Below are 26,069 nucleotides of genomic sequence, written 5' to 3'. Positions count from 1 at the left end.
AACTGAGGTAAGCTACATGCAAGGTAAACACTCTAACCTGTACTATCTGGTTCTATACCTTTTCTATTTAGAGGATTAGCTCAAGTTAAAATTGCCCAAGAGAGCTGGAAAGATCTCATGGGGCTAAGGCTCTTCCCTTGCATGTAGTCAACCTTGGTTTTAATTCCTATTTAATTCTAGTTTTGATTCATGCAATCCAAAGCATCGAGTCAAGCTTTAAAAAAAATTGGCCAAAGAAATCAAATGTTTGATCTTATTAGATTACTAGCTCCCATAGGGCTTATAGAAGGGTGTATATCTATATACACACATAAAACACAGGCAAAAAGACTACATCAATTGTATAAAACATACATGCTTCAAGAAGATGATGGCTGAAAGCATGCATCTATTTTAAGTGAGAAAGTAAATCTTGTACATGTCAGGTCATGGTTCATCATTGTGTTCCAATACTATACAGCAAATAGAGGGTAAAGTATAATCTTTGTTTTGTTTGGGGCCACATTGGCAGTGCTCAGAGGTTACTCCTGGTTCTGCACTCCGAAAGTATTCCTGGTGGTGCTTAGGGGACCATATTGGATATCTGGAATCAAAACCAGGTCAGAGGCGTACAAACCAAGTGCCTTAACTGCTGTGCTATTAGCGGCCCTGAGTATAATTTTTTTTTCCAAACATGTATTCCTTACCTATTAAGTAGCACCAGCTATCTTGTATTAAAAACAAGTAAGTAAAAACACACAAGTCGTGATTTTCTTTGTAATATTCAATCTTTAAGATACATTCCAATAACATATAGAAATAAATAGAAGAATAGTTACCAGCATCAGTAGCAAAACTGTTCCCAAGGTAGAGAGTATACAAGGCATCTATTTTTGCTCTATCCTAATGCAGACATTTGATGTAAAATAAATACACTGGTCATAGATCCCATTCTATACCACCTTGCAAAGAAAGCAAGGTCAAAGATCAAGAGGGGGTGGAGCAGTAGCACACTGGGAGAGTGTTGGTGGTGGGAAGGTGGCACTAGTGAAAGGGAAGTATACTTTTTAATGACTGAAATCCAACTACAAACATGTCTATAATTATGGTGTTTAAATAAATACATTAATTAATTAATTAAAAAAGTATTTCCTTAAGTTTTCACTAACCCTTGCAAAGTGAATGTGGTAAATGTTAAATTCCATTTAACAAATGGTAAAATTAAAAATTTAAAGAAATAATAAGTCTACAGAAGACGAATAAGTAAGTAGTGGATTCAATACAGAGTTGCATCCAGCTGTCATACCTACCTTCTCTCTACTTCCATCCCAAGCTACTGTAAACATAGAATGAGTTAGGGCCCAAACAGAAAATCTGTTTAAAGCAATCTGTTTTAAGCAATCTGCAGTTAATTCTTTGCGTTCGGTAAAATATCTGAAAGAAACACTAAGACTTGAAATAGTTTGTAATTAGCAATTTCTAGTAGGTAATATTGTCAATGGAAAACAGAACAAAACTCCCTCCCCTAACACCACAAATACAAGCATTTTAAAACTGGTAATACAAAATTGTAAGATATTTTAGTCAAATCTAAAAGAAAATACTTTAGAACAAGAGTTAAATCATTTAAAATGTTGCTTGTTTTATTTAGCCTTACTAGATTGTCACAAGTTCTAGAGCATCTCTCTCTATGTTGACTGAGAAATACTGATATCTGACTACTGAGTGAGAGGTATCTGCGTATATAAATCACTTAACTGCATTTTAAGTAAAAACTTGTACTTTTATTTGGGGGTACCGCATGTTGTGGGGCCATGTCAGGAGTACAGTACTCCTGACACCTTGTGGTACCAAGAACTTGAAATGAGGGTTTGCTGCACATAAGACAAGCACCTAACCCTGGTATTATCTCTCTGGCCCTGCACTATCATTCTTTTTCTATTTTTTTTTCCTTGGTTTTTGGGTCCCACCTGGCAATGCTCAGAAGTTACTCCTGGCTCTATGCTCAGAAATCGCTCTTGGCAGGCTCGGGGGACCATATGGAATGCCGGGATTCGAACCACCATCCTTCTGCATGCAAGGCAAATGCACTGCCTCCATGCTATCTCTCCGGTCCCTGCACTATCATTCTTAAAGGATATCTTGTTTACTTGCTTACTGCCACTTATTTTATAATGCTCTTATTATTGAATACTTCTATTTTCATCTTTTTACTTGGGTCATGCCCTCAGGGTTTACTCCTGGCTGCACTCAGAAATTGCTCCTGGCAGGCTCAGGGGGCCATATGGGATGCTGGGGTTTGGGATAGAACCCAGTTAATCAGCTGTGTGCAAGCTGTGTGCAAGGCAAACAGACTACCTACCAGGGTCCGCCCTACTGCTGTGCTATCACTCCACCCCTGGTCAAAGTACAGAGACAGAAGTAACCCTTGAACAATGCCAGGTGTGGCTGAAAATTTAAACAAACAGAAAACAAAAATAAAAACCTTTGGAATTGGAAGTGCTGGATCAAAGGGCATGCTTAAAAAAAAGAAAATCTTTCAATACATATTTTAAACAAAATTATAAAAGGAAATCAATTTTACTCAGCACAAATACTTTTTCAATAATTATAACAAACTTTCAAGGAAATACATTCCAATTCAGATTGCATTAAGGAGAGGCATTAGGGCAGCAAGATACTTTAAGTGCTCTTATTTTTTTTCTTAAGACTCAACTTCCACTTAACAGAGTTGGCTATGCAGTCAACTAATCCAAACAGGTATTTAGGTGGTGGAGTAAAAGCTATTTTAAAGTCTGCTCTCATCTCACTTTAAAAAAGATTAAATAAATCACCATATGCACTAAAAATAGTTCACCATTCTGAAATTCAATGCCCATTTGCCAGAACAATATCAGTGATTCATATTCTATGCATTCTTTTCCCAAATATAGCATTTTCCAAGCACAAATTTGAAAATGGAAGTCAGTGGATGTTTAAAATACACTATCCTTTTGAATACTTTAAAATGTCAAATGAACCCAATTATTTCCAGACCTCACTAAAAGTGAGTGCACTAAACTATCACTAATCAAAAATGCATCTAGCTTTACATTGTATACACTTTGATAAAAGTCAAAAGAATAATGAATAACGCAACTGGTTCTTTTGCTCAATTTCCTTGTATTAAAAAGTGACCTCACAAAACACCGCTTTCAAGACAACTATAACAGACAAGAATGAAGAGAATACACTACCTCATACAATTATGACTGTTCATTACAAAATACAAACTCCTCACATTAAAGAGATCAAACGGAGAAGTAAAAATTAAGAAAATATTAAATATAAGATATCAAAGGTTGAATACATAGCTCCCCCAATTAAATCACAAGTATTTTTAACTACTGTTCTTTTTTTAAATTTTTTTATCTATTGTTCTTATAAGAGCTTTACATTGTTTCCATTAGTTTTGAGATCAAAGCTGAAAACAGTATAAGAAGACAAAGCAAATCTTTAATACTGAAGGTAGCCCACCTGAAGCATTCACATTAAATTTTATATACATATAGACCCAATTAAAAAGAAACTTTTCAATTAAAACATTCGTCTCAAAGCAGAACTACCAAACATTTCATAGTATCATCTAACAGTATTACTTGTGTGCCCTTCTGTGAGCTGTGAGAAATAACGAAAACACCACGCCTTGAAAGTGCACACTAACCTTCGTTATCCAAAGGACAGAGCGGTCAAGTCAAGCCCCACAGAAACTAGCCCACAGAATTCGGAAAACCAACCTTTTGAAAGCTTCGTTTCTTCGACCGCTTTGGTGAGATGCCCTTCAGCCAGCAGCTTCTCTGCCAAAGAAAAGAAACGTCACTATCCCAGCCCAAACCCAGCAGCATTTCCCCGAGCCGAGTGTAGCACATTCCATGACCAAATTTAAAGATGATGACATAACTCCCGTGACTAGGCTTGGAAAAACCTGGACCTGGAAGGAGAACTAAAGAGAACCTGAACTGTGATAGAGAAATTGGGGCAATCCAGAAATCCAAGGGTAGGGGGATAACTGATTTACTTTTAATTTTCATTAGTTTTGGTCTTATTTTAAAAGTCAAAACTTGGGTATGTTATTTACATAGAAACACAAATGATGTTAAAACTTACTTTTCATTACTTATAAAGACTCAGAAAAGATGCTTAGAAGTTTCTGTAAAATGGACCTTTTTTGGTCATTTTGGGACCACTGCTAAAGGTGCTCTGTAGTCACTCCTGGCTCTACACTCATGAATCAATCCAGGCAGTACTCAGGAAACCATCTGGGATGTCGAGGACTGAACCCAGATTGGCTGCGTGCAACGCAAGTGCCCTAACCACTGCACTGTTGCTCTAGGCCTGAATGAACCATTGTAGAAGAGCTACTTATTTCAAGGAATTTTTACACGTCTTTGTTCTGTTATATGGAAGGAGGCATTGTCTATAAATGTGTGTATTGGTATAACGGTCTTAAAATAGTCTATATTTCACTGAGAAGGATAATATATCTACTTAGCATACACCCTTAACTAATGCTCTCCTTCAATTTATGATTTGCCACGCGTAAAATAATTTCTCCATTCTTTTAGCAATTCAACTAACTGATCTTGATCTATGCCCACTACTTAACTATTCTTTTTAAAAATGTGGATCGTCACGAATTTGAATCTGCTCCACAACCCAGTAACTTCCTATTTCTTAAAACCCAGGACTTCTTCCTTAATTTTATTTCATATAAGTTCTTTGCAGCATGTGGTAATGTTTGCTTCCTCTCAAAATTTATAAGGCATTTAGTCCTCCAAGACATATAATGTAAGCTGTTGGAACCATTCTCTATTTTACTCTACTCCATTCCTATAATTAAGTTCTAAACTTTTTTTTTGGGGGGGGGGGGCACACCCGTTTGACGCTCAGGGGTTACCATATGGGACGCCGGGGGATCGAACCGCGGTCCGTTCCTTGGTAGCGCTTACAAGGCAGACACCTTATCTCTAGCGCCACCTTCCCGGCCCCAAGTTCTAAACTCTTAACAATCATCTTTTGTATATATTCATATTTTTAAGTCACCTATTTATGTTTTCCCACCTTATTTATTTATTTTTGGTTTTGGGGTCACATCCAGTGACACTCAGGGGTTACTCCTGGCAATGCGCTCAGAAATCGCTCCTGACTTGGGGGACCAGGGGGACCATATGGGACAAAGGGGGATTGCTCCTAGGCTAGCATGCATAAGGCAGACAGACGCCTTATGACTTGCGCCACTCCTCAGGCCCCCCATCTTAGTATTCAATAATGATTTTTTTTTTTTAGTTTTTGGGTCACACCCAGCGGTGCTCAGGGGTCACTCCTGGCTGTCTGCTCAGAAATAGCTCCTGGCAGGCACGGGGGACCATATGGGACACCGGGATTTGAACCAACCACCTTTGGTCCTGGATCGGCTGCTTGCAAGGCAAACGCCGCTGTGCTATCTCTCCAGGCCCTAATAATGATTTCTTATGGATGACTTGGGAGCTCTCATATCCTATCATCAAAAGGTTATTTTGTCTGTATACAATGTCTTCTGTGACTATTACTTATATCTGAATCATGGGCTAGAGTGATAGTGCAGTGGGTAGGGCGCTTGCCTTGTATGCGGCTGACCTGGGTTCAGCTCCCAGCATCCCATATGGTTCCGTGGGCATCGCTGGGGCGGCCCCCAAACAAAAACAACAACAAATATGCTGTGGTTATATTTCCTTTCTTGTATACCATTTAGGTATTTATAGAATTTAAACTCCTTAATTTTGCTAATCTTACATAACTTTCTCAAATACAATTCAAGATCTTACAAACTTTCAATAGATAAGTTATTCCTAAATCCTGTTTTCACTTTCCACCAAGCTTTTAAACTTCACACTAGAAGCCTGACTTGCCTTGTGTAATATTCCCCCTACATTCTAACTCTTCCTCGCTTGCCTCATTCCCTGGGCAGAAAGGGAATGTTTGTTCCTCTGAAAACGTAGCATTCTACCTCCATATCTGACTAATGTGACTAGATACAACTTCATAGGAATTAAGTTGTCTTCATATTTTTAAAGCATTGTTCCAATGTCTTTTTGTAAAATGATTACTATAATGAAGAATCTGTTCCAATGTTTTCAGTTCATATGAGAAGATGAGTCTAAGCCAGCCAGAATATTATTTGTTAAATATACACGCAACAGCTGGTTTGCCCAACCCATAAAGCATCTGGAAGAACTGAATTATTTAAACTCTGTAGCACTGAGAAGGGGGCCCATGTGACTGTGTATAGCCTTGGGCAAATAATTTAATAAGGAAAGAGAGTTTTTAAGATTTCTCTATTCCCTTCCCCTATAAATCCCGTGTTGTGATGGCAATATAAGGTGCTAAAACCGCTCTGTTAGCTTAGATTTCTTGAGAAACAGATGTTCTTCCTCACTTTTGGCTATATAACTTCAGTAATAAATAAATAAATACAAGATTTCATAATTTATTGTTATATTAAATCTAGTTTAATATGACCAACACAGTATAAGCCCTATATATTTCTAGCAATTTTGAAAATATTCTTTTTTTTTTTTTTTTTTTTTTTTGGTTTTTGGTTTTTGGGTCACACCCGGCAGTGCTCAGGGGTTATTCCTGGCTCCATGCTCAGAAATTGCTCCTGGCAGGCATGGGGACCATATGGGACGCCGGGATTTGAACTGATGACCTTCTGCATGAAAGGCAAACGCCTTACCTCCATGCTATCTCTCCGGCCCCATTGAAAATATTCTTAATTTTTTTTTCATTGAATCTCTGTGAGATACAATTACAAAATTGCTTGTGATTGAGTTTCAGTCTGTTCCAACATGCATCCCTTCATCAGGATACCTTTCCCACCATCAATGGCCCTTGTTTCCCTCCCGCCTTTCCCTCTCCTCTATGGCAAACATTCTTCTTCTTTCCTCACTCTCTCTTCCTTTTTTCCCCAGACTGCATATGGTTCCCCAAGCACTGGCAAAAGTGACTGACCCCTGAGCACAGAGATAAGACCAAGTCCCAAACACTGCCAAGTGTGGCTCAAACACACACATGAATTTACTTCCAACCTTAAACACCACTTAAGCCCTTCCTCTACCCTGCCAATCATGCTTTGTTTCCTTCCTATACAATTCCTGTTCTGAATATTTCATATAAATGAAATCATGAGTTTTCATAGATGTATTTGGATTTAGTGTAGTCTTTAAGATTCATTTACTTTTGTATCATTCCTAGCAGTGCTTTTAGGACCATGTGTGGTGACAGACTTGAACTAGAGTGGGCTATCTGCAAGGCAAGATTATTTATTATTATTATTATTATTATTATTATTATTATTCCTTTATTCTTTCTTTGGTCCTCAGTAAATAGAAGCTCGTATCTTTAGGGAATTATCTTGCACACTATTTCACTGATAAATTCTCTCCTCTTATTCCCATACTGCCCTTCCTCACACTTTGGAAATCTTATCATTCAGATGTTAGATCTCCAGAATCAATACTAAATTTTCTGAAAATTTCATCCTTCTATTAAAAAAAGTCTTGTTTTATTTTTTTGAAAATCTCCTCTACATTCTTTTCTAAACCTTCAATTGATTCACTTTTTTGTTTGCATGTTTGTTTTTTTAGGTTTTTGGGCCACACCCAGTGATGCTCAGGGGTTACTCCTGGCTATGCGCTCAGGAATCGCTCTTGGTCAGGGATCAAACCGAGGTCCATCCTGGATCAGCCATGTGCAAGGCAAATGCCTTCCCGATGCGCTATCGATTCGGCCCTGATTCACTTTTTAAAATCTGACATTTTGTTTATAGTTGTTAGAAATTCATGTTGCGCATCTGAAGAGAAAATACAGTGGGTAAGGTGATTAATTACCATGCCTGTGGTAAACCTGGGTTCAATCCCTAGCACCGCTGTATGACACTAAGAACCATCAGGAGTGACCCGAGTAGAGAGCCAGACCCTGACCAGTCAGATGTGGCCCCAAAACAAAACAGATGAACAAAACTTTACTTGTTTTCACTCTACTTTCTTCTTTCCTTCCCTCCCTTCTGTTGTTGCTCACTGTGATGACTAAATAGTACATACATGCTTGGCAATACTACTCACACATATGTGCTCTCACCCATTTATCTGTGGAGTATGCACTCACTGGGGGTCACAATTTTTAGTTGTGATGCTTTAGTTGTAGAGTTTGCCAGAGAGAGCTGTTGTGGTAACCATCCCTTTCCCTTTCCACCCTTCACTCCCAATTCTTGGCTGTAGTGCACCTGGAAACAACTTGGAGGGTGGTGTGTGTGTGAGATAATCTCAGATAGCGTAGAAGCCAGGATCATGCTTGGCACAATGATTATATTTATGTTATAAAAGAATAATTAACATAATATTATATAATAACATTGCAATAATTATGATAATTTGTTGCTATAAGAGAATAATAAAAAAATCTTTTAAGCCCAGCATCTTCAGGGCTGGAGAGACAGAACAGGGGATAGGGCACTTGTCTTGCCTATAGCTGACCCTGATCTAATCCCTGGCACTGTATATTACCCCAATCACCATCAAGAGTGATCCCTGAGCACTACTGGGTATAGGCCCTAAATAAGCACACTTATTTTATCCATAAAACTTGTTTTTCTGAAAAAAATCACTTCTACTTAAAAAATTATTTTGGTTTTATTAGGGGAATGGATGTGTGTTCAACATGTGTATTGAGCAAGAGTCCTGAGTTGAATCCAAGGGATTCATTTCCTGAGCAGCAAGCAGGTCACTAATCATCGAGTGTAGCTAAACAACACCCCCTATTTTTTTTAATTCAAGGTGACATGGTTTCCATCAGTATTACCCCTTACACTTTAGTCATACAGTGTTGCAGTACCCTGCCCACCACCTATGTCCTTCTGTCACTACCTCGAGGTTTCTTCCCTCTGCTCCCTCTTACTGGTAAGAAGAGTTCTGCTGACAAGCTCTAGGGGCTTGTTTTCATTGGCCACTGACCACTGCCATGCTCCTTTCTTCAAATTCCATGTGTAAATTAGATCACATGGAATTTAACAGGATACATACTTTTTTTTTTTTTTTGATTTTTGGTTTGTGGGTCACATCCGGCAGTGTTCAGGGGTTACTCCTGGCTCTACAATCAGAAATTGCTCCTGGCAGGCTTAGGGGACCACATGAGATGCCAGGATTCGAACCACTGTCCTTCAGCATGCAAGGCAAACGCCTTACCTCCATGCTATCTCTCCAGTCCCAGAATACATACTTAGTTCCAAATTATAAGGAAAGGTGAGCTTCCATCTTTTTTTAAGTTCACTGCAACACAATGAACATAGATGTGCATGTATCTCTTCGAAGCAATTATGTTTTGTGTTTTATTTTTGTTTGCTTGTTTGTTTTGTTTTGGGACCACACCTGGTGGTGTGCAGGTTACTCCTGGCTTTGTGCTCAGAAATCACTCCTGGCAGGCTCAGGGACCATATGGGATGCTAGGGATTGACCCGGGTCCATCCTGGGCCAACTGCATACAAGACAAACGCCCCACCACTATGCTATCCCTCCAAATGTGTTTTGTGTTCTTGAGATAGATACTTAGGAATAAAATTACTGTCTTTTTTGTTTGTTTGTTTGTTTGTTTTGTTTTTGGGCCACACCCGGCAGTGCTCAGGGGTCACTCCTGGCTGTCTGCTCAGAAATAGCTCCTGCCAGGCACAGGGGACCATATGGTCCCCCGGGATTGGAACCAACCACCTTTGGTCCTGGATCGGCTGCTTGCAAGGCAAACGCCGCTGTGCTATCTCTCCGGGCCCAGAATTACTGTATCTTATATTTGCTCTACGTTAAATAAGTTTCCTTAGTTTTCCATAGAGGCTGGATCAGTATTTTATTCTCCCCAAGAGCAAACGAAGGCTCCTTTTTATAGTATCTCCAACAGCACAGACTTTTCCGGTCTTTGATACAGGTTAGTTTCACTGGTGTGAGATATCTCATTGTCATGTCACTGATGTACATATGCCTAACAATAAATACAACAAACACTTTCTACATGCCTGTTTTCTTTGTCTGTATGTCTCTTTGGAGAAGTATCTGTTCAGCTTTTCTCCCCATTTTTTGATGTTTTGTTCATATTTTTAGTACTTTGCATTGTTGGAAATTAGCCTTTTGTCAGATGTATAATATGTTTTTCCAACACATGTATGTGTGTATATATCAATATATTTACACACTACTCAATACAGCCAAACTATTTCACAAGTAATTAATATAAATGTATTAAGGTATTTTTCTGTATTTACTTACCTTGTCTTTCAGCTGTAGTTAAGACAATATGGTTACAATCGTGTTGGTGTTTATGCTTTTGGTGTACAGTTACTGCAGCTCTACCACCCGCCACCCCAGTTCAAAGACATTCCATCACTTTCTGTCCTCATGTCACCTCGAGTACACTTCTCCCTTTCTTCTCCATGCCAGCACCCTTCTCCCATCACGTGGTATCTTTCATTATGTAGTCAAAATCTAAGGGTTTATTTTCACTGGACACTGTCCTTTCCCTTGCCTTGCAGAAATGGATTTCTTAAGAAATGATCTATGTATCAAAACACAATTACTATGAATTTAAGACTATCTGTCCTACGTTAAAATTAATGTCCAGGGGCCAGAGAGATAGCATGGAGGATAAGGTGTTTGCCTTGCATACGGAAGGGCGGTGGTTCAAATCCTGGCAACCCTTATGGTCCCCCAAGCCTGCCAGGAGCGATTTCTGAGTGTAGAGCCAGGAGTAACCCCTGAGCGTTGCCGAGTGCAACCCCAAAACAAAACAAAACAAAACAAAACAAAAAATTAATGTCTAGTTTAAACTCGTTTTCCTACAATGTGGACATATATGTGAGCAGAGAACGATGCTAGGTGTTTTCTATTCTGTCATAAAAAGAGAGCATTTTAAATTTTCAAAAAATAGAAACTTAAAAATCCATTTCAAGTATAACATGTAAGATTTTTAAATTGGCCACAGAGACTGAACAATTCATCACCAAAGAATGATGAAAGCAAATAGTTACAAGAACAACAGCACTCAATGTATTAGTCTAAATAAGGAAATTTCTGAAACCAAAGCCTCAGGATAAAGGAGGAGAAAATTAAAGAGGCATACACAGATCATGACTATAATTTTATTTTATTTTATTTGGTTTCTAGGCCTTACCTGGCAGTGCTCAGGGGTCACTCCTGGCTCTGCGCTCAGAAGTCACAACTAGCCAGCTCAGGGTCCCATATGGGGTTCCAGGGATTGAACCTGGGTCAGCCACAGGCTAGGTGAATGCCCTACCTGCTATCACTTTGGCCCCAAAACTATAGTTTTAAAATGGGAATGAGGAGTAGAGAAAGACGTTTTCTTTTTATTTATCTTGGGGGACACACCTCTCAGTGCTGGGGCTTGCTCTGGTCAGTGTGTGGGCAGCAAAGCAGTGCTAGGGACTGAAACCAGGCATCCTGCACGAAAAGCATGTCTTAGCTCTTAGAACTATCTCTTTGGTCCACAAAATTTTTTTTATTTTGCATTTTACTTTAGGTGTCAATAAGACATAACATACTGAGAAAATTCGAAATGTTCTAGTAATTAAAACTACTAGGGCCGAGGTCCAGAAAGATAGCATTGTTGTAGGGTGTTTGCCTGGCATGCAGAAGGACGGTGGTTCGAATCCTGGCATCCCATATGGTCCCCCGAGCCTGCAGAAGCAATTTCTGAGCATAGAGCCAGGAGGAACCCCTGAGTGCCGCTGGGTGTGACTCTCCCACCCCCCCCCAAAAAAAAAAAAACAAACAATCCTACTGTCTCACAGGATGCATAGGTTTAGAAACATCTTTGGTTTGGTTTTGGTTTTGGTTTTGGTTTTTTGTTTTTGTTTTGTTTTTTTTTTTGGTTTTTGGGTCACACCCAGCGGTGCTCTGGGGTTACTCCTGGCTGTCTGCTCAGAAATAGCTCCTGGCAGGCATGGGGGACCATATGGGACACTGGGATTCGAACCAACCACCTTAGGTCCTGGATCGGCTGCTTGCAAGGCAAACACCGCTGTGCCATCTCTCTGGGCCCTTGGTTTTGGTTTTTGGCCCACACCCAGCAGCACTCAGAAGTCACTCCTGGCAGGCTCAGGGGATCAAAGCCGGATCCCACGTCAGTTGCATGCAAAGCCAACACCTTACCACTGTGCTATATTGCTCTGGTCCCTAGAAATATGTTTTAACTTTGGGCACAAGTTAACCCCAGATCAAAAATGAGATTTACTGAGAGAGGGAAAAACATTCTGTCTCTACAAAGGAGACCTTAGAGCAGGGGTCTTCAAACTACGGCCCGAGGGCTACATGCGGTCCGCAGAGGAGTCTGATCCCGCTTGCCAGCAGTGAGCGCTGTTTGGTTGCCAAGATACCTGCCAGCATATACACTCAGTGTATATCCAAATATCAGGAACCATGCACTCAAAATGGTAACCATCTTTGGTAGCACTTATGCCTGTGAACAGACTTTTTCAAGAATGAAACATCTGAAATCTCCAACCAGATCAAGATTAACTGATGCCCACTTGCATCACTTGTTACGGCTGGCAGTGACAAATATGGAACTGGACACTGACCATCTCTTTAGCCAAAAGTAGGCCCACAGTTCCCATTAAAATACTGGTGCGTGATCTGTTTATTTATAAATGATTTTCATTTTATTTATATAAGATATGTGCAGTGTGAGTAGGAATTAGTAGCTCATATAGTCCGGCCCTCCAGCTCTTTAAGGGACCATAATCCGGCCCCCACTTTAAAAAGTTTGAAGACCCCTGCCTTAGAGGAAAGTTCCTCTAGAATTCAGAGTGATGTCCCTGCCCCAACCTTGACCAACAGGAACAAGAGATAGCAAGAGGCAGACAAATTCCGAAGAAGGCTGCCTTCAACATTCCATGACAGCTGGCCTCCAACTGGCTGGATTCTTCAACTTTAACACTTCATCTGTTTTTGTTTGTTTGTTTGTTTGTTTTTGGGTCACACCTGGCAGCGCTCAGGGGTTCCTCCTGGCTCTACACTTGGAAATTGCTCCTGGCAGGCTTGGGGGACCATATGGGATGCCGAGATTCAAACCACGGTCCTTCTGCATGCAAGGCAAACGCCCTACCTCCATGCTATCTCTCAGGTCCCTCATCTTTGTTGTTGTTGTTGTGTTTTGGGCCATATCCAGTGGCACTCAGGGGTTACTCCTGGCTCTGCACTTTGAAATCACTCCTGGCAGGGTCAGGAAACTATATGGGATGCTGGGGATCAAATCCGGGTCCATCCCGGGTTGGCAGCTTGCAATCAAACTCCTTACTGCTGTGCTATCACTCTGGCCCCCAATACTAGCAATACCCAGGAATATACCCTAGGAGCCCAAGAACACAATGTAGAAAAGTCCTCTGCGTTTTTTGGGGGGGAGGGCACACCTGGTGACATTCAGGGCTTACTCCTGGCTATGCATTCAGAAATCACTCCTGGCTAGGGGGACCAGATGGGACACTGGGAATTGAACCAGGTCCGTCCTGGATCTGCCCGCGTGCAAGGCAAATGCCCTACTGCTGTATCACTCCAGCCCCACGCATTATGTTTTACTGAATGCAGATTCTTATGCTATAATTTTGCACTATGAAGAAATTTCACTTCATATACAAAAAGTTATAGTGACATTTGTTGAACATCTAATCTTTTGTTTGTTTTGCTTTGGGGCACACTTGGTGGTGCAGAGGACTTACTTCTTGGCCTGCACTCATGGACTACTACGGGCATGGCTCATAGAACCCGATGAGGTGCTGGCGATGGAACTAAGGTCAATTGTTTGCAAGGCAAGTGCCTAATCACAATACTCTCTCTCTGGTTCCTCAACAGCCAATCTTATTGTTTACATTAAAAATGATAATAGAGGGGCCGGGAAGGTGGCGCTAGAGATAAGGTGTCTGCCTTGTAAGCGCTACCAAGGAACGGACCGCGGTTCGATTCCCCGGCGTCCCATATGGTCCCCCCAAGCCAGGGGCGATTTCTGAGCACATAGCCAGGAGTAACCCCTGAGCGTCAAACGGGTGTGGCCCAAAAACCAAAAAAAAAAAAAAAAAATGATAATAGAATTATAAACCCAGGCACTTTAATAAAAGTAGTTAAAAATGATAAAACAATAAAAAAGAAAAAACTACCAAGGTTTTCTCCTAAAAGAATAATAAGAAATACAATCTGCTTTACCACAAAGGAAAACAAAATAAAATATGAACTAAATATCCTCAAAAGTGTAAATGGTTGAGCCAACAACCAAATTATTATCTAATGGATTCTGCCAAAAGACTGACAGACACAAAGTATCTTCTGGAAGTAAACTAAAGATATTAGCTCGGGACTGAGATCCAACCCACAAAGATGGCAAGGAGACAGGCTAGTAAAGCAAAAGCAAAGGAGTTTACTAGAGATACCAGCATGCTGGGGCCGAACCTCTCCCAGGTGGCGGCCCTTAAAGGGAGTCCATCCACAAGGCATTTTTATGGGTTGCTGGGCTTTCGGGTTGGTACTATAGGTACTTAGGACATATTGAGTCAGCAGGTTTAAACTAGTGAAGGAGTAGCTTGGGAGCCTGACGACCTTAAGGTGCAACTAGTTACATAAGATTTATCACCCGCAGACCCCCAGGTATGGCTAGATATCTTTTTTTTTTTTTTGTATTGCTAGATATCTTGCATTCCTTAATTTATCTAACTGTCCTGGTGTGTGTCCATGAAGTTCCTGGAACTGGCTGTCTTTCTGGGCCTAATCCCTGTCCTCTGTAGCTTAAGCCTGTCATGGCTGTCCTGTCTGAAACCAAACAAGGTTATGAAACGAAATAGCAGTTAATCTAAATTTCAAACTTACATTCTAATATTTCCTTCTTCTTCCTTTTTTTTTTTTTTTTTTTTTGTGGTGTTTGGGTCACACCCGGCAGTGCTCAGGGTTACTCCTAGCTCCATGCTCAGAAATTGCTCCTGGCAGGCACGGGGGACCATATGGGACGCCAGGATTCGAACCGATGACCTTCTGCATGAAAGGCAAATGCCTTACCTCCATGCTATCTCTCCGGCCCCTAATATTCCCTTCTTAAAGTACAGTACACTTCCAAAATTACAGGAAAAGAGCCTCCATATAACCAAGCAATTTCATTTCTGGGCATCTATCCCAGAGTCTCAAAACACAGCTTAGAAAAGACATCTACATGCCTATGTAATGTACATTGCAGCATTCTCCTACTAGCCAAATTCTGGAATTTTGCCTCCACACGGATGGGGCTGGAAAGAATCTGAATCAAGTTAGAATGAAATGGACAGGACACAGAATAATCTTTTTCAAATGGGGATATGAAGAAACATAAACTGAGAACATGTCTTCAGTATGAAGTTTTCCCCGGGAAGAGGGAACGTGGGCAAGGGCTCCTGGGCCAGATGGGGGAAACAAACATGGGTCGAAGGTATGGTACTGGAATAGCTCATATATGAAATCACATTAATACGTCTGTGAAACACTATGCCCAACATTATGAAACACCAGGCCAGAGAATTTGTACAACAGGGAGGGTGCTTGCCTTGTATGCAGTCAACCCAGGTTTAATTCCCAGCATCCCATATGGTCCCCAAAGCACTGCCAAGAGTGAATCCAAAGACTAGAGCCACCCCCCCGATCATCACTCTTAACTTAAAACAAATAAAACAAACAAACAAAAACAAAGCTAAGGACCAGGATGCTCAATAGGTCATGTACAGGCCCAGGCTCACTCCCCAGCACTGGGAAAAAAGATAAGCACAAGGAACTACACAGCTAAATAGTTTATGGTACTAGAAATTATTTTTTTTACAGATTATAACAGAGTCTCTTGAAATTCTGTGCTTTTTTTCTTTGGGCTAAAGATATAATATAGATTATATACATTATAATATTAAATATAACGTAATTCATAATATAGTTACTTCGTATGAGACCAACCCCAAAATGATACCTGGTGAATCATCAGCTCAGTTATCCAAGAGTCACTGGGAGGACCCATAATTCTCTCTTTGTTGAAAAACAAAATCAAACTTCCTAATATTCTTAGGGCCAGGAATATGGCTCAATGGCTCAGTGGTATAGAGCATACCTCATTAGTGTGCAAATCTTTGGGTTCAATCCAAAACACAGAGACACAAACACAGACACACACAGACACACACAGACACACACACACACACACACACACACACAAAGACACTCACAGACACACAGACACAAATTACAAGAAGGAAGAAAGGTAGGAAACGAGTGAAGGAGGGAGGGAGACAATCTATTGTTAGTATATCCCTAGACAGCTTCTGCTCCCTAGAGGCCATCTTCAGATATGAATGCTCAAATTAAATGACTGTTTTTGTAGCTTCATTTGATCATTTAAGAAAATTAATAAAGTGTGAGTAATAATACATGAAATACCGCTAAACATCCACGCAAACAGCTTGACCTTTTATTTTGCCCCTAAAAGTGATTTTTAATGAACAAACATGAAATTTCCTTTTTGGTGGGCAATAATGAAATGATCACTTTCATTTGTCAAGGGAAGCACAATAAAATTTCTCTAAAGAGAGATTGAGAAACAAAATGAAATGCTCCCCGCTGTCTGAAGATGGCCCTTTGTGTACTTCGACTATTGACAAACACAGCTCTTCGTTTTCTCTGTCAGCTTTATTTTAGCCTGTCCTTATTAATATCAATGTGAAAAACTGTACTCACTCTGACATTCTATGAAATGATGGATAAGTGTGCGGTCCCCTCCACTCTTTGAAAGCAAGTGGTCTAATAAAGAAAGAAACACCTTTAAGGATATAGTTTGTTGCTGTTTTGGAAAACCAACAGCAGGTAGAAAAATGTATGAGCATGACTAATCCTGAATAAAATTAATAAAATGTACCATCTTTATATTAACCAGCATAATTTTGTGTTAAAGTTATAGGACTGAAAATCAAAACTACAGTCATCAATTTGTACCCTAAATGGTTAGCTTTTAAAGGTGCAGTTTCTATCCAAAGAGCTCGAGAAAACCAAAGGCTTTTTTATTGCTTTAATAATCTTCTCCACTTTTAAAATGTACTTTTTTTCCAAAGAGTTTAAAATACCAATAAATAACTTAAAAATATTTTAGCTGGGGCTGGCGAGACAGCATGGAGGTAAAGCGTTTGCCTTTCACGCAGAAGGACGGTGGTTCAAATCCCGGTGTCCCAGGCTCGAATCCCGAGCCTGCCAGGAAGTAACCCCGAGCGCTGCCAGGTGTGACCCAACCCACCCTCAAAAATTAATTTAGCTGAATTAATTTTGAAGTGGCTGATCTTTTAATAGTAAGTATCTTTTCAAAGCTATTCATCTCAGTTAAGAGACAAAAGGTAAATACTTTGATATCAAAAAAAAATCTTAACTACTGAAATTTTCCATAAAATGTTTATACTTTCTTTTCACAAAATCTTCCCTTTGTAGGCACTAGCCTGTGCTTCATAAACTATCAAAATATTAAATTATTTATTTATATCCATATAATTAAAACAATGACTACATGTTTTAAAGTAAGAACTTGGTAAATGGTTCTGATTAGCTCAAATAAATTTTTTTGTTTGTTTTTTTTTGTTTTTGGGTCACACCCAGCAGTGCTCAGGGGTTACTCCTGGCTGTTTCCTCAGAAATAGCTCCTGGCAGGAACGGGGGACCATATGGGACACCAGGATTCGAACCAACCACCTTTGGTCCTGGATCGGCTGCTTGCAAGACAAACGCCGCTGTGCTATCTCTCCGGGCCCTCAAATAAATTTTTTTAAAAATGGGTAGAGAGAATAAAACAAAAATGGTTTAAAAGAAGTTTCATTTCATACTTAAGGTGATTTTTACTTACTTTGAATTAAAGTTACATTCTGAATGTGCATAACTCTCCCTTCTTCAATTATATACATTTGTATATTTTAAAAACAAAATAAACAAACAAGCAAATCAAATAGACTTTGGGCATTCAAGTACTAAAAATATATTTGGGGCTGGAGTGGTGGCACAGAGCCTTGCTGGCACTAGCCTGGGATGGACCATTTTCGATCCCCCAGTGCCCATATGGTTCCCCAAGCCAGGAGCGATTTCTGAGCACATAGCCAGGAGTAACCTCTGAGTGTCACAGAGTGTGGCCCAAAACAAACAAACAAACAAACAAAAAACCCAAAAAATTTATATATGTATATTCTAGAGACTAGGGAATAGTTCAAGGGGCTGGAGTGTATGCTTTGCTTTGCATCCCCAAAACCTCAGCACCATATGGTCCCCAACACAAAGAGGAATGACTCTGACCTCAGAAGCAGAGAAATCCATGAGGACCAAATGTGTGGCCTACAAAATAAAAAAGAACTCTTGACATGAACTTTCTGAAAGATGTGAAAGCACGAACATCTGTCAGAAAGGATTTGGGTTAGTGTCACTCTGTGAGAGACTCTACATCTCAATCCACCACATCCCTCTCATCCTCTCAGTTTTGCTCGAAAGGCAGGCACCATCTCCTGTCATTCATGTTTACCAACTCTTCTTAACATTCTCACTGACAGTCTTCTTCTTTACCTTCACCCTCAAATTTATCATGATCCTTTACATGCTGGATCTAGTTACACGGTTTGAAGGCTTCCAGTCTATAGTCATCATCAGTTTCACATTTAGGTGAAAAGACATAAAACTCTTGTTTTTGAAAAATAAATTCAGTGCATTATTGGAACATTACAAAGAGATATAATGTACCTTTAAAAAATAAGAGTCAATCACAACATAAACTTGAAATTAAAATTTAAAAATCTATTAAGTAGCATTTTCCAAATGGAGTCAAGAAATCTAGATTCAATACTAATTGCCAAGAAAAAACTTACTTTACACACATCCTTTGTAAGCTATATTTTCAGAACTCAAAACAGGAACCAGAGAGATCGTTCAAAGGGAAAAACACATGCTTTTCATGCAAGAGGCCCCAATTTGAACCCTAAAACTCCATATGGTCCCTCAAGCATCATCCGGAGTGACCCCCAAGTAGTGAGCCAGCAATGACCCTGACTACCTTCAAGTGTGACGCAAAAACCAAACTCAAACCTCAAGAACAACAGAACTCAAACTATATAATACTGTGAAATATAAAAATTCACTTGAAATAAGATTTTTCCTAAAACAAAAGACCTTATAAAATGTACTCAAAACCAAAGTACAATTATGATAAGACTTTATAGATGACATTTATTAATTCAGAACATCCCACCAACACTTAGCAAGCCACAAGATATTCACTATTCTGGTTTTAAAATCTGAATTCTATTATTTACTATAGTAGGTTATAATAAACGTAAGATTAATATAAAAAGGAAACACACCTATCTACCTACCTATATATACCTATAACTTCCCCCAAACTCCTAGACAAAAGTTTTTCCCAAACAAATTCTTATAAATATAAAATGAATTTCAGACAGTATATAAAAGATATATATATAAGATATATAAAGATATATATAAGATGATCTTACTAATCCTCTGTTTGAATTCAGACCCATGGGAAATTATTTTTCCAAAACGTATATGCCAACAATAATCAAAAGGAATAAGAAACTTAAAAGAATGGAGGTGTCTATAATATTAAATGGAACTCTAAGTATATGAAGGGGGGGAAGATAGAAACAAAACATATGTAAAATGTTTTATTTATATGAGTTTTCCTATAGACTTTTATTTTCTATGTCTATGAATAGAAATAGTCACAGACTAAATGTAAGTCATTACTATTATGTTGGTATTAAGACCCTAAAAAATGTATAGTATAGGGACCGAGCAGTGGCGCAAACAGCAGGGTGTCTGCCTTGCGCTGACGGACTGAGGTTCAATCCCCTGGCTTCCCATATGGTCCCCAAGCCAGGGGCGATTCTGAGCACATAGCCAGGAGTAACCCCCGAGTGTCATCAGGTGTGGCCCAAAAACCAAAAATCAACCCCCCAAAAAAAGATATATATATAAGTATACATATATATATATAGTATGAGTTGAAAAGTACTGTAAGTATAAAATATATACTAATTACAAAAAGATTTAGTAAAGAAAAAGGAATGTGAAATGTATTTACAATATTTTATAGAATACTGAAATTATTTTAGATGTAACAGATTGAATATATATTAAGTACACCATTAAAATACTAGAACTTTATGCTTCCTTTTTTGGGGTGGGGTCACATATGAAGTTCTCAAGGGCTACTCCTGAAGCCTTGCTCAGGGTTTGCTCTGGGCAATATACAAGGAACCAACCGTGAAGTGCTGGGACTTTCATATGAACCTTCCTAACGTAATATAGAAACTAGTCCTTTGAGCTCTCTTCTTAGGCTTCTTTTTATCATTTTATGTGGAAACTAAATTTCTTAAGTAATATATGTAGCTTTATATTATTTTTATAGGATAGTATAGTTTTAACTCCCTCCAAGACATACTCATATTCTGCTTATTGGATAACAAAAATGACAAGGCAAAGTCATTTTACTTAGATTTGTCATTTCAAAAATGAGATTTACTGGGAAAGTATTAATCAGAATAATCTTAATATCTTCAGACAGGTTAGGTAGTCTTTTACTATACTTGGCTCTCTCGGCACAAAAATAATAGCCTTATTTAAATTGTATCTGAGATTTTATAATCTTAGAATAGTTCTAAAAATTATTGCAAATGACTCAATAAATTCATATTAGTCCAAATTTTACTCTGCGATTTAATTTGGTATAATGAGGTCTTTGTATATAAACATACGTATTTCTATTCAGTTTCTTTTTTCTTTCTTTTTTTTTTTTTTGGGGGGGGGGTCACACCCTGTGACGCTCAAGTGTTATTCCTGGCTATGTGCTCAGAAATCACTCCTGGCTTGGGGGATCATGTGGGACACCAGGGAATCAAACCGTGGTCCATCGTGGGTATGCCATGGCTCGGGCCCCAGTCTACTGTTTCTTTATATTGTCACCCTATTCAATTTATCATCAATAAAAACATAAATAGATCAGTAAGTGAAAATATAATTTATAGCAAGCAGAAATTTCAAATATTCAAAATATGTTTTTACTCTTAAATCAAGGAGTTGTCTATTTTCACCTAAATAACTAGAATTGGCAAAATAATTTAAGCAGCCATTTGACAATTCTAAATAGTAAAAGATAGTTCAGTGTACAGAATTGACTCTATTCTACTAGTTTACTAGTATTCTACTAGTATTTAACAGTTTACTCTTAACTGAAAGAATAAAAAGCTCCCAGCTTCAGTTAACAAATCATTAATAATGTTCACTCAAAAAGAAAGAAGTGGGGGCTGGAGAGATAGCATGGAGGTAAAGCGTTTGCCTTTCATGCAAGAGGTCATCGGTTCGAATCCCAGCATCCCATATGGTCCCCTGTGCCTGCCAGGAGCAATTTCTGAGCATGGAGCCAGGAGTAACCCCTGAGCACTGCCGGGTGTGACCCAAAAACCACAAAAAAAAAAAAAAAAAAAAAAAAGAAAGAAGTGAACATTCCAGGAAAAGAAAGAATAATGACAACAGAAAATATACTTTCACTTAAGGATGAAAGGCTTTTGCAAGAAGACAATGAAGTCATTGAATGTGCTGGCTAAGTTGGTAACTTTGGTGCAATGAATATAAACTACACCTTTAAAAATTTCTCAAACTGAAACTCAAGCAAATCAGTTTTAAAATGTCAACATCTTACCAAAAAACGATTAAAGTCTTAAAAATTCACAATACATATTATCATGTCTTGACTTCGTAGTATAAATATACATGATTACCTAAGTTAAGAGCAAACTTAAACCCAAAAATAGCAGCTTTTTCTAACTTTGTCAGCTTTGTTGTTGCCTCAAGACATCCTGATATGAGGGGGAGAAATGAAGTTCTGGTTATCAGCCTTGACATTCTTCACTAAGTTCTGTTTAAAAACTGAAGGGGGGGGGGGGCAGGAGCAATAGTACAGTAGGTAGGGTATCCCACATGGATACCAGAAGTGAGTCCTCAGTGCAGAGCCAGGAGTAACTAGGAACATTGCTAGGTGTGGTTCCTTTCCAAAAAAACCAAAAAATCTGCTGTGAGAGGCATACAGGTTTATAAATAGAAAAATTTTTTATTTAAACTCCCAAGAATCTAATGCAGGATCTGGCATCTATATTCTGGTACTTATATTCACATACATAGTAATACTGAAGAGGAGATGAGGGAATAGGAGTATTTCAGCTGAAGAAACATCGAAGTCACTGGATAAAATGTACCAGACACAATAACAGGATAGCCCAAGTGATCCATAAAGAAGGGTTTCAGTATCAAGGAATAAATGATTTTCAGATGACAGAAATGACTGCCATCATTTTCTCTAACTCATGAAACAGACAGATACAGAAAACAGTTTCTAAGACATGTTCAATGGCTCAGAGGGCTACTGAGTAAAATTCTTGATGGGAAGGGACAGTGTATAGCATTAAACACGGGGAATCAATTATCCCCAGGAATTACAGAAATTAGTATTATAGGGGATCACAAACAGTGGAGGCTGTGAGGACAAGTTGAGCATGTATCATGGTAACCAGGGATTAGGCTCAAGGTCTCACATTTGCTCTATGTACATTTTAAACCACTGAACCATCTTTGAGGTACCTTCTCAATAGAGATCCAAACAACAGAACTGTGAGAGCTGTCTACATCACCATGTCACATGCAACCAACTTCAAGTCAGAGTGTGAACTCTTGGTCTCATGCTTCCTAGACAGTTGTTTAAGACACTAATCTTCTAGGGCCCCAGCATTTCATTCTTTGAGAAATGCAATGGCGGACAAAATGGCCACGCTAAGTTAAACTCATTACCATCTTAGTATTGGAAAATTGTAATTCCCATAGAACAAGGGCTACCCAACCATCGACTATAGAATTTATGAGTTGCAAGATAAAGGAAGACTAGCATAAAAGAGAATTCAAGGTCTATGGACCATACGATTTCCATTTCAAACACTTAAAATTTTGACCTCTCTATTCTGCTTAAATATCAAAAGAAAATTATGAAAGAAAAATATTTAAGGTTTTACACTACCTTTTTCTGTGCTCCCATTTATTTTAGGTAAGAAGTCATCAACTTGTATCCCTAGGATTAAGAGAGTGTATCATTGCCTGATCAGAGAAAGTGACTCCAAAACTGGTTTCAAGTGTAACCATGGGATCTCACATCCCTCATTATTTTTACACAAAAGGTTCAGCTTCCCATTGAAAGAGAAGAAGCTGAAACTACAAAGTAATCCAATAAACCTCAAAAGACAAAGGATCCTGCTACTGTATTTTTCTTATATCAATAATACCTAAGTAGAATGTCTCAGATACAGAAATGTCATTCATTACAAGGACAAAACAATGGCACCCACTAGTGGCGATCAAGAATATTTTAAAGAAAATGTTCTGTATGTATTAGTATATATTCTATGCCAAATACCGGAATAATAAAACATCTGTTACAAAGAATAAGCACCCAATGTAAATCTGTAAATACCAAATGTTTTGTGATAAAATTCAGCTTTAAAATAAGAGATAGGATACTTACCTAAGCTGCTGCATTCTTTAAGAGTTTTCTCCTGAAGATGTTCTAACCGTACTGTAAATAAAAGTCCAAGAAAAAGATATTTCACAGATAAAAAGAAAAAAAATCAAATCAAATCAATGTCTGGATAAGCTCACTTACCTTGTAAAGCTGTTAGCCGTTCATTGGTGAAGTCATTATCAGCTTGCAAAGCTTCAATTTTTGCCTGGAGCTCCTGTTCTTTTTCTTCCATTTCGTCTATTTTATGCTGTAACTCTTTTTTCTCAGCTTGCCCCTTCTGCTGGATTTCCTCTTGTTTTCCCTCTGCTACCTGTGAAAAGAAAAAAGAAATTAAAAAAAAAAATCAATAAATCTTGGCCTTATTTAAGAGGTGTATCCCCGCATTGTTTTTATTCACAATAAACCTCCAATAAGAATACTCTCAATACTACAGAACTATTTATCAATGTCAACATGATGCAAAGTGATCTGACCTGGGTCATGCAACCCTAGTATCTAAGGGGGAAAGAAAAAAAATGGAACATGCAAGGCAACAAAGGATTCGATACAGTCTAGATGGAGGTAAAAATGTCAACTTCCCATTTTCTCTCTTGCCTCTCCCTCTGTTGATGTTGCACTAAGCGGGGATCAAACTCAGACACCAGAAGCAGTGCAGTGCCGGGGATTGCAGCACGACTGCCAGGTCTAAACAACAGAAGTGCCTTTCAAATGAGGCCGTGATTCAAACCCTGATTTACCTGCACACATGCACCACGCACAATCTTAGCTGGAGAGCACTGTCCAGTACTGCGAGCGACTTCCCGTGGCACCACAACCAGGTGTATGAGAGGATACAAGTAAAGGGGACACATCCCTGGCGCCCAATAAATCTTGGCCTTATTATTATTATATCCCCCACCCCCACCCCACACACACAGTGCAAGCAGTAGAACTAAAAAGATTTGCAAGCACCACAACCAGGAGCATGAATCTTATGAGTACACGTGCAATCCCTCGGCAGACACTGTAACCAGACTGTGCGTAAACAACTAAACAGCAGGACCCCTGAACTCAGACGTGTACCACTTCCCGCAAGGACCAGAGTGTGACCACTGGCAGTACCAAATCTAAATGTAAAGCATCGCAACCAAGTATGTGTTCAACCCTGGTTCTTCACTGTAACAACATCAATGAAGGAAAAGGAAATTAGAGAAAAATATATTTATTGAACGGTCATAATTCAACCAACACAACTATTGGAATTTAACCAGCACATGGAGATAAATCTTCATTCTTAGCTCTAACTAATATGAATCTGTAGCTACTCGATTTAGAGAATGAATCATGTAAAAATGGATCTTCACAACTCAGTTATAACATATTAAAACGTGTTCGATTTCTTTTAGTGCACGGATCAAATTCAGAGTCTCCCACATGTGAAGCATGCACTCTATCACTGCAGGCACTCTACCCTATACACTGCTGGTTTTCTATTTTGAAAGAACAATTTGACAATGCTCAAAACTGTCCTTATCCTGGAGGGAGCTGCAGTTCAAGCAGTCACCAGGAGATTATAGGATTAGCACAAATCACTCCAAGAATCCTCTGAGCATTCTAGCAGCAATATATCTAGTGTGGCTTGGGTGACTGCTAAAACTAAGCATACTTACTACTTAAAAATCAGAATTGCCCGAGATTTTCTAATTCTTATCTACTTCCTGTTATATTAAAAGATGGCGTTGTGGGCCCACAGAGATTGCACAACGGCGTTTGCCTTGCAAGCAGCCGATCCAGAACCAAAGGTGGTTGGTTCAAGTCCCGGTGTCCCATATGGTCCCCCGTGCCTGCCAGGAGCTATTTCTGAGCAAACAGCCAGGAGTAACCCCTGAGCACCGCTGGGTGTGGCCCCCCCCCCCAAAAAAAAAAAAGATGGCGTTGTAAACTACCATTTCCACCCAGGTGAAATACACCAAGACTTAGAGACTTTCATGGGTTTGGAACATAGAGAATACAAGCACCTACTTTTACTATGCATTTCAACACCAAATTTTACATCAGCTCTGCAGCAATACATGAACCACTGAAGTTAAAGGGTCTACTAGGAACAATTAACAAATTTTCTTTTTTTCCCAATTAACAAATTTTCAACTTGAGAAAATACATACCTTTAATTTATCAGATAAATCTTTAATCTCATTAACTGCTCCATTATATTTATTGGCTAGTTCTCTTAATTCTTCCTGAGTCCGTTCATTCATTTCTTTCAGGTGGGTACATTCATCTTCAGTATTACTCAGGCTTCTCTGCAATTCAAATTTATAGGCAAGTGAGTTGAAATAAATACACACTGTTTTTTGGTTTGTTTTTGGACAACACTGGCAATGCTCCAGGCTCTATACTTAGGAATCAGCCCCCTGTGGTACTCAGGGAACCATACGAGG

General features: G+C 39.1%; 1 protein-coding gene across 18 annotated transcripts in view; it reads right to left on the bottom strand.

The window, feature by feature from the left end:
- Positions 1–26,069, bottom strand: part of SLMAP (sarcolemma associated protein) — a 163,475-nt gene that overhangs the window by 32,422 nt on the left and 104,984 nt on the right. For 4 of the 18 annotated variants that reach the window (XM_049776160.1, XM_049776159.1, XM_049776170.1 and 1 more), the window contains exons 9-14: positions 25,794–25,931; positions 23,791–23,959; positions 23,653–23,703; positions 23,152–23,202; positions 16,785–16,847; positions 3,756–3,815 (exon numbers count right to left, since the gene is read on the bottom strand). In XM_049776160.1, the coding sequence (XP_049632117.1) occupies positions 3,756–3,815; positions 16,785–16,847; positions 23,152–23,202; positions 23,653–23,703; positions 23,791–23,959; positions 25,794–25,931 (532 nt within the window). The remainder of the gene's footprint in view (positions 1–3,755; positions 3,816–16,784; positions 16,848–23,151; positions 23,203–23,652; positions 23,704–23,790; positions 23,960–25,793; positions 25,932–26,069) is intronic. The other 14 variants (XM_049776172.1, XM_049776171.1, XM_049776177.1 and 11 more) reach the window with 5 other exon arrangements.

Source organism: Suncus etruscus, chromosome 7 (assembly GCF_024139225.1).
Source record: "Suncus etruscus isolate mSunEtr1 chromosome 7, mSunEtr1.pri.cur, whole genome shotgun sequence".
NCBI classification, from domain to species: Eukaryota; Metazoa; Chordata; class Mammalia; order Eulipotyphla; family Soricidae; genus Suncus; species Suncus etruscus.
Note: the sequence above shows the minus strand (reverse complement) of the source record. Positions and strands in the feature narration are given on the sequence as shown.